The sequence below is a fragment of the Dendrobates tinctorius genome, unplaced genomic scaffold (assembly GCF_039654945.1).
Source record: "Dendrobates tinctorius isolate UK_male_01 unplaced genomic scaffold, ASM3965494v1 ptg000633l, whole genome shotgun sequence".
Classification (NCBI taxonomy): Eukaryota; Metazoa; Chordata; class Amphibia; order Anura; family Dendrobatidae; genus Dendrobates; species Dendrobates tinctorius.
The window spans coordinates 155650-165037 of NW_027362285.1; the positions used below are offsets into that span (position 1 = coordinate 155650).

Sequence of the window (9388 nt, forward strand, 5' to 3'; positions counted from 1 at the left end):
CAAAAATTAAAATAAAATGTTTTCTTCTCTGTTAGGTAACCACTAGTCCAGGAAAAAAAAAAAAATCACTTAAATAGGCCACGATTCCCGGGAGCTACATTCATTTGAATATGAACTGCCAAGGAGTGATCAAAATGGAAAAAACGAGCTCAAAGCTGTCATCAAATACCTCTGCTTGAAAAAAATGTCTACCAAAGACATACACAGCGACTTGGTGGAAACATTGGGGGGACTCTTCTCCATATTCCACAGTTGCACGCTGGGCCAAGAAATTTTAGCTGGGAAGAACATTGACGGAAGATGAACATCGCGAAGGACGCCCATCCACGTCCCTCAATGAAGAAAACGTGAAAAAAGTTGAAGTTGTGTTGGCAGATCGAAGAGTGACTATCAGGCATGTAGCTGAGGTCACAGGGATCTCATATGGCAGTATTCAAAGAATCCTTGCAAAAGAATTGCATATGAGAAAGGTCTCCGCGCGTTGGGTGCCAAAAATGTTAACCGACGAGCAAAAGAAGAAACGAGTTGACATTTCAATAGCAAATCTCGAAAAGTTCCAAGCAGACAAGGAGAATTTTTTGTCACGTTTTTTGACCATGGATGAGACCTGGATCCACCACTTTGATCCCGAAACTAAACAATCGATGACATGAAAACGAGCCGACGAACCGACGCCGAAGAAATTCAAAGTGTCAAGCTCAGCAGGGAAGGTTATGGCGTCCGTTTTTGGGATGCTGAAGGAATTATTATGGTGGGCTATTTGGAGAAGGGAGCCAGTATTACGGGCTCCTACTATGCAGAACAAATAAGAAGATTGCGGGAGGCTATCAAGGAGAAAAGGCGCGGCAAACTGCGGGCTGGAGTGCTGTTTCACCAAGATAACGCACCGGCTCACAAAGCTGCAGTTGCCATGGCTACCATTCAAGAAGCGGGCATTGAACTGGTGGAACACCCCCCCATTCGCCAGATCTAGCCCCCAGTGACTTTTTTCTCTTTCCTCGGCTCAAGGAACACATCCAAGGCAAGAAATTTGACGACAATAGCGACGTGATAACCGCTGTTGGGGAGTTTTTTGAGGGTCAAGATCAAGAATTTTTTTCGAAGGGAATTCTAAGTTTAGAAAAGAGATGGACTAAATGTATAGACTTGTTAGGAGACTATGTAGAAAAATAAAAATATTTTTTGACTATATTCATTGTGTTTACTATTGATTATCATTACTTTTGGATCGCCCCTCGTATAAATAAATCAGCTTCTCTAAATGTCTGACAGCCATTAATAATAATAATCATTATTTATATAGCGCCAACATAATCCGCAGAGCTTTACAGTTTAACAGTTTCAAAACACAAGTCATTCCATTCCTGTGTCAGTTGAATTCCAACCAGAGTACGCCTCATTCTACTTAAAGTACATTATATATATATATATATATATATATTACACACATACACACACACTACTGTTCAAAAGTTTGGGGTCACCCAGACAATTGTGTTTTCCATGAAAAGTCATACTTTTATTAATCAAATGTGTTGCCAAAAGAATTTAAAATCTAGTCCAGACAGACAAGGTTCGAAAAAAAGTTTATTTGAAACAATTTTCTCCTTCAAATTTTGCGTTCGTCAAAGAATGCTCCCTTTGCAGCAATTACAGCGCTGCAGACCTTTGGCATTCTAGCAGTTAATTTGCTGAGGTAATCTGGAGAAATTTCACCCCATGCTTCCAGAAGCCCCTCCCACAAGTTGGTTAGGCTTGATGGGCACTTTTTGCGTACCATACAGTCAAGCTGCTCCCACAACAGCTCAATGGGGTTGAGATCTGGTGACTGCACTGGCCACTCCATTACAGATAGAATACCAGCTGCCTGCTTCTTCCCAAATAGTTCTTGCATAATTTGGAGGTGTGCTTTGGGTCATTGTCCTATTATAGGATGAAATGAGCTCCAATCAAGCGCTGTCCACAGGGTATGGCATGGTGTTGCAAAATGGAGCGATAGCCTTACTTATTAAAAATCCCTTTTACTTTGTACAAATCTCCCACTTTACCAGAACCAAAGCAACCCCAGACCATCACATTACCTCCACCATGCTCGACAGATGGAGTCAGGCACTCTTCCAACATCTTTTAAGTTGTTTTGCATCTCACAAATGCCCTTCTCTGTGATCCAAACACCTCAAACTTCGATTTGTCTGTCCATAACACTTTAAACGTTGACACTGGCGTTTTGCGTGTACCAATTAATGAAGCTGCCAGTTGAGGACCTGTGAGGCATCGATTTCTCAAACTACAGACTCTAACGTACTTGTCTTGTTGCTCAGTTATGCAGCTAAGCCTCCCACTTCTCTTTCTACTCTGCTTAGAGCCTGTTGGTGCTCTCCTCTGCCCTCGGCTTATACGAGAGTCATTGTCCAGAAAGCCGGAGGGGGAGCGACAGATCAGCGGCAGTTAGCCGGAAGTTGTAACTGTGCTGCTGCTAAAGAGAAATGAATATTCATTTCTCCTATAGCAGTTACAGCTGCAGCCGCCAGCTTCCAGAAGACCTCATATTCCTCCCCCCCCTCACGTCGTCGCTGCATCTCCGTTGTTCCCAACGCCGGCAGCTCTTCCTGTGGAGAGCGATCACGAGGCACCGCTCATTAAATATGCACACATCTCCACTCCTATAGGCGTGGAGCACATATTCATTACTTTAATGAGCGGTGACACTTGATCGCTCAGCAAAAGAAGCGTTATGGTAAGCTGGAACAAAGTGCTGCGCCTGGATGGCACACTGGAGGAGGGTGAGTATTATGTTTTTTTGTTTTTTTTTCCTGAAGCATGCACACCAGGAAAGGAGGGGGTGAGCCATGCATACAACTATGGGACCTGGGAGCCACGCATAGCAGGACAGGGATAAGGGGGCAAGGCATATCTGCCATCTACTCGGAAAAAAAAATAAAATAAATTATAATATATATAAATATATATACACATACACAGTACAAATCCAGAAGTTTGGACACACCTTCTCATTCAAAGAGTTTTCTTTATTTTCATGACTATGAAAATTGTAGATTCACTCTGAAGGCATCAAAACTATGAATTAACACATGTGGAATTATATAATTAACAAAAAATGTGTGAAACAACTGAAAATATGTCTTATATTCTAGGTTCTTCAAAGTAGCCACCTTTTGCTTTGATTACTGCTTTGCACACTCTTGGCATTTTCTTGATGAGCTTCAAGAGGTAGTCACCGGAAATGGTCTTCCAATAGTCTAGAAGAAGTTCCCAGAGATGCTTAGCACTTGTTGGCCCTTTTGCCTTCACTCTCTGCGATCCAGCTCACCCCAAACCATTTCGATTGGGTTCAGGTCTGGCGACTGTGGAGGCCAGGTCATCTGGCGTAGCACCCCATCACTCTCTTTCTTGGTCAAATAGCCCTTACAGAGCCTGAAGGTGTGTTTGGGGTCATTGTCCTGTTGAAAAATAAAGGATGGTCCAACTAAATGCAAACCGGATGGAATAGCATACCACTGCAAGATGCTGTGGTAGTTATGCTGGTTCAGTATGCCATCAATTTTGAATAAATCCCCAACAGTGTCACCAGCAATGCACCCCCACACCATCACACCTCCTCCACCATGCTTCACGGTGGGAACCAGGCATGTAGAGTCCATCCGTTCATCTTTTCTGTGTCGCACAAAGCCACGGTGATTGGAACCAAAGATCTCAAATTTGGACTCATCAGACCAAAGCACAGATTTCCACTGGTCTAATGTCCATTCCTTGTGTTCTTTAGCCAAACAAGTCTCTTCTGCTTGTTGCCTGTCCTTAGCAGTGGTTTCCTAGCAGCTATTTTACCATGAAGGCCTGCTGCACAAAGTCTCAACAGTTGTCGTAGAGATTTGTCTGCTGCTAGAACCCTGTGTGGCATTGACCTGGTCTCTATTCTGAGCTGCTGTTAACCTGCGATTTCTGAGGTTGGTGACTCGGATGAACTTATCCTCTGCAGCAGAGGAGACCCTTGGTCTTCCGTTCCTGGGCCGGTCCTCATGTGAGCCAGTTTCTTTGTAGTGCTTGATGGTTTTTGCCACTGCATTTGGGGGCACTTTCAAAGTTTCCCCAATTTTTCGGACTGACTGACCTTCATTTCTTAAAGTAATGAAGGCCACTCATTTTTCTTTACTTAGCTGCTTTTTTCTTGCCCTAATACAAATTCTAACAGCCTATTCAGTAGGACTATCAGCTGTGTATCCACCAGACTTCTGAACAACACAACTGATGGTCCCAACCCCATTTATAAGGCAAGAAATCCCACTTATTAAACCTGACAGGGCACACCTGTGAAGTGAAAACCATTTCTGGTGACTACCTCTTGAAGCTCATCAAGAGAAGGCCAAGAGTGTGCAAAGCACTAATCAAAGCAAAAAGTGGCTACTTTGAAGAACCTAGAATGTAAGACATACAGTATTTTCAGTTGTTTCACACTTTTTTGTTAATTATATAATTCCACATGTGTTAATTCATAGTTTTCAAGAGAAAAAAGGTCGCACTCTGCGGGATAATGATGAATGTTTATTGACACTGAATTACATGTCACGTCGGAGATGTGCAGGAGAGTGTGTCAAATGGCTGACTACGGCCGTTTCACGCTACTCGAGCGCTTCCACGGGACCCGTGGAAGCGCTTGAGTAGCGTGAAACGGCCGTAGTCAGCCATTTGACACACTCTCCTACACATCTCCGACGTGACATGTAATTCAGTGTCAATAAACATTCATCATTATCCCGCAGAGTGCGACCTTTTTCTCTTGAAAACTACATTCGTCTTGCTACGAGGTCAAGCACCCGGGAGTCCTGGATGTGAGCTCTCCGCCTGCTGCCAGCCACGGACCTTAGCACGGTAACAGCGGTGCCATCCGCTTTCTTGCATTAATTCATAGTTTTGATGCCTTCAGTATGAATCTACAATTTACAGATTCATGAAAATACACGATGTTCCAAATTATTATGCAAATTGGTTTTAAGTGTCATAGCGTTTTTTTTTTTTTTTTTCAATGAAACTCATTGACGGTATTGTGCCTCAGGGTTCTTTGGATCACCGAAATCAATCTCAGATACCTGTGATAATTAGTTTGCCATGTGAGACCAATAAAAGGAAGGCTGGATGTTCCACACTATTAAGTAGGCAAGAGTTTTCAAGTAACATGGGAAAGAAAAAGGATCTCTCTGCTGCTGAAAAGCATCAAATAGTGCAATGCTTTGGTCAAGGCATGGAAACATTAGCTATTTCCCGAAAACTCAAGCGTGATCATCGTACTGTTTGTACATTGTGCTCAGATTTGTGGCTAATTCTGAGCACAGACGTGTTTCATAGAATCGTAGAGTTGGAAGGGACCTCCTGGGCCATCTGGTCCAACCCCCTGCTCAAAGCAGGATTCGCTAAATCATCCCAGTCAGATGTCTGTCCAGCCTCTGTTTGAAGACTTCCATTGAAGGAGAACTCACCACTTCTCGTGGCAGCCTGTTCCACTCATTGATCACTCTGTCAAAAAGTTTTTTCTAATATCTAATCTGTGTCTCCTCCCATTCAGTTTCATCCCATTGCTTCTAGTCTTTCCTTGTGCAAATGAGAATAAAGTTGATCCTTCTACAATGTGACAGCCCTTTAGATATTTGTAGACAGCTATTAAGTCTCCTCTCAGTCTTCTCTTTTGCAAACTAAACATTCCCAAATCCTGCAACCTTTCCTCATAAGACAGGGTTTGCAGACCGGTAACCATTTTGGTCGCTCTTTTCTGAACTTGCTCCAGTTTGATGATGTCTTTTTTAAAATGTGGTGCCCAAAACTGGACACAATATTCCAGATGAGGTCTGACCAAAGAGGAGTAGAGGGAAATAATGACTTCACGTGATCTAGACTGTATGCTTCTGTTAATACATCCTAGAATTGCATTTGCCTTTTTTGCTGCTGCATCACACTGTTGACTCATATTCAGTCTGTGATCTATTAGTATACCCAAGTCTTTTTCACATGTGCTGTCACTTAGCCCTATTCCTCCCATTCTATATATGCTTTTTTCATTTTTATTGCCCAGATGTAGTACTTTGCATTTCTCCCTGTTAAAAACCATTCTGTTAGTTGCTGCCCACTTCTCCAGTTTATTTATCAGCAGTTTGTGCTGTTATCAGCACAGCAGTTTGTGCTGATAAAGGCAGAATAAGGAAGGTTTCTGCCAGGCACGTCCATCGGATTAAGAGAGGAGCTGCTAAAAAGCCATTACAAACCAGCAAACAGATATTTGAAGCTGCTGTTGCCTCTGGAGTCCCTCGAACCTCAAGGTGTAGAATCCTTCAAAGGCTTCCTGTGGTGCATAAACCTACTATTCGGCCACCCCTAAACAGTGCTCACAAGCAGAAACGGTTGCAGTGGGCCCAGACATACAAGACGACTAATTTTCAAATAGTCTTGTTTACTGATGAGTGTCGAGCAACCCTGGATGGTCCAGATGGATGGAGTAGTGGATGGTTGGTGGATGGCCACCATGTCCCAACAAGGCTGTGACGTCAGCAAGGAGGTGGAGAAGTCATGTTTTGGGCCAGAATCATGGGGAAACAGCTGGTAGGGCCCTTTAAGGTTCCTGAAGTGTGAAAATGACCTCTGCAAAGTATATAGTTTCTGACAACTCTTTTCCATGGTATAAAAAGCAGAAACACCTTCAGGAGCAAAATCATCTTCATGCATGACAATGCACCATCTCATGCTGCACGGAATACCTCTGAGTCATTGGCTGCTATGGGCAAAAAAGGAGATAAACTCATGGTGTGGCCACCATCTTCCCCTGACCTCAACCCTATAGACAACCTTTGGAGTATCATCAAGCAAAAGATCTATGAGGGTGGGAGGCAGTTCACATCAAAACAGCAGCTTCTTCTTGCAAAGAAATACAAGCAGAAACGCTCCAAAAACTCACAAGTTCAATGGATGCAAGAATTGTGAAGGTGATATCAAAGAACATGTAACTTGGCCTGTTAGGATGTTTTGGAGGTAAATACCTTTTTTGTTCAGTGAATGTGACCTCCTAATATGCTGCAAATTCCACAAATGAGCATTTTCAGCTCTTTAAAACATATCAAATGTTTAAAAATTCTACTGTGCCTAATAATTTGGAACAGTGCATTTTAAGTTTTTATTCATTTTGGAGATTATACTGTTATCATTGGGAGGTTCCTTCAATAAAATTTGATGTATACTCTAACGGGTGATGAATTTTATTAGACTGACTGTCATTTGCACCGACCATTTAGGAAAATCAGAGAAAAATATCATTTGCATAATAATTTGGAATGTGTATTATATATATATATATATATATACACATACACACACACACACACACACATACACATATACCCACACACACATACACATATACCCTGCCAAAACTGGTCTTAGGAAAAATAACCGAGGCATCAGCAACGTAGTTCATTTCCTTTACGCGAACAAGGAGAGGCGGGTCCAATTAAAAATAAAAAAAACTAAAACTAAATGCTATACAAAAGGTTTAGAAACTCTGACAGCAGATCATGAGGAAGACTAGCGTTGAAACACATTGATCTGTGCCTCTGTGTGTATAGTGCCAGACAATATTTGTTTCCAACATTTTTAAATATTTTGACGTAAAGCTATTTTGTAACTACCCTCGCCTACCGCTGGATCCCTCCCTACCTTTTTCAAAATGCTATAGATATAGAAAATCTGACAGCAGGTGTTTGCGTTGTAATCCGAAAACAGCATGCTGTAGAGGCAGAGACCTTGATTCCAGTGATGTATCATTACTGGGCTGCCTACTGCAGTTTTGATAAAATCCCTTTTTTCTGTGCTGCAGATCTAGCAGTTCTCTGAATGCTACGCTGGTATAATGCCACTCACACCACTGATTTGCAGCTTTGTACACTGCATAGGCAGAAAGCGGCCAATCAGGAGGACTACATGCCATGCGACAACTAGTCCTGTAGTGATATTTCTCTGCTGAAAAATAACTTTATTGAAACTGCAATAAACAGCCTAGTAAGTGGCATTGCTGGAATCTGGGTCTGTGCCCCAAAAAACGCTGCTCTTGGATTACATAGCAAAACTTGCTGACAGATTGCCTTCACATTTCGCCATGATAGAAATGGGTCAGGACAGTGCATTGCAGCTTGAGTACAGTTTCATAGACAGATCTGTCATAGCACACAAGTGAACCACCAAAATCGCCTATAATTGGCATGTGAGCATAGGAATTGGACCAAGAATTCAAGGAAGAATATGGCCAGATCTGAATACTGTCTGATCTTATTATCATGAGTAGGGACAGGTACCTGTGTGTTGGGCTCTTCATGCATGTGATGTGACAGTGATACAGCCGCGACACATGCAGCAGTGGCACCGATCAGCTGATCGGCCTGTGCGATCCAAGAAGTCAGGTTCCCTCTGTAGCTTATTCAATAAGCGCTATAGCTTGCCGAATAAGAGGGAACTCGAGCATACTTGCTCATCTCTACTGAACACTACCTAATAATAGCAAACAAGAATGAAAATATCCATGGTTTCCTTCACCAGAGCAAACAAGGATTAGGACAGAAACCCACGAGGTAACCCTGTGAATAAATGAAGAAGTGATAGAGGTCATGCTGGAGGACATCTTACCGTTTCAGGTGACCTAACAGCAGTTGTCCATTGTCAAACCTCCGGTCACAGTTCATAACAGGACATGTGATTCGCTGACTCCTCACGGGGTTGGTTTCATGGGATCTAGACAACGGTCGGCGGCTGGCGGAAACGCTGCCGGGTTTAAGGCCTGGAGTATAAACATAAAATACGTCAAATGCATCACACTAAAAGGAAAACTGGTGAAAAGAGGTGAGCAATAAAGTTTGTGCAGCTTGGTCCAGTCCAGTCGTCCTGGCAGTTGCCTTCACTACTGCACCGGGCATCCTGGGCCGCTCAGGCGCCAACTACAAAGACTACTACTTACATGGCATCACCGGCTCATGAGAGATACTCAGAAAGACCGGCGCAGAAGTGAAGAGGAACAGACTGGACACCGGTCAATTGCTCATCTCAATTATCAACTTAGATTTTTTTTTTGTTTTTACTGCTTGTAAACCTTTTTCTTGGCAATATTTCAATGCTCTTCTGTTGCAATGCCTTATGCTAGTCTGTAGCCAGTCACACCCGGCCATTAGACTTGGCTCCTCTGTTGGGCACTCGTTCTCCAAAGCAACCAGTCCGCACCCCACAAGTGAATCACACCAGCACTAGTAGGCTTATGGAGGAAGCCGCAATATTCTACAAACCCACTGAGAGCTATCTTTAGGATAAAAATCTCCATAGATCAGATGGCAGCACACTGGAGTCA

The 9388-nt window shown here is 42.9% G+C and overlaps 1 protein-coding gene across 4 annotated transcripts in view; it reads right to left on the reverse strand.

The window, feature by feature from the left end:
* The window catches only part of LOC141079193 (E3 SUMO-protein ligase ZNF451-like), a 104651-nt gene extending 95797 nt beyond the window's left edge, over positions 1 to 8854 (reverse strand). For all 4 annotated transcript variants that reach the window (XR_012228204.1, XM_073565285.1, XM_073565284.1 and 1 more), the window contains exon 1: positions 8677 to 8854. Coding sequence is in view for 3 of the 4 variants with exons in the window: in XM_073565285.1 (XP_073421386.1) it covers positions 8677 to 8732 (56 nt within the window). In the remaining variant the exon portion in view is untranslated. The remainder of the gene's footprint in view (positions 1 to 8676) is intronic.
* Positions 8855 to 9388: the final 534 nt, after the last annotated feature.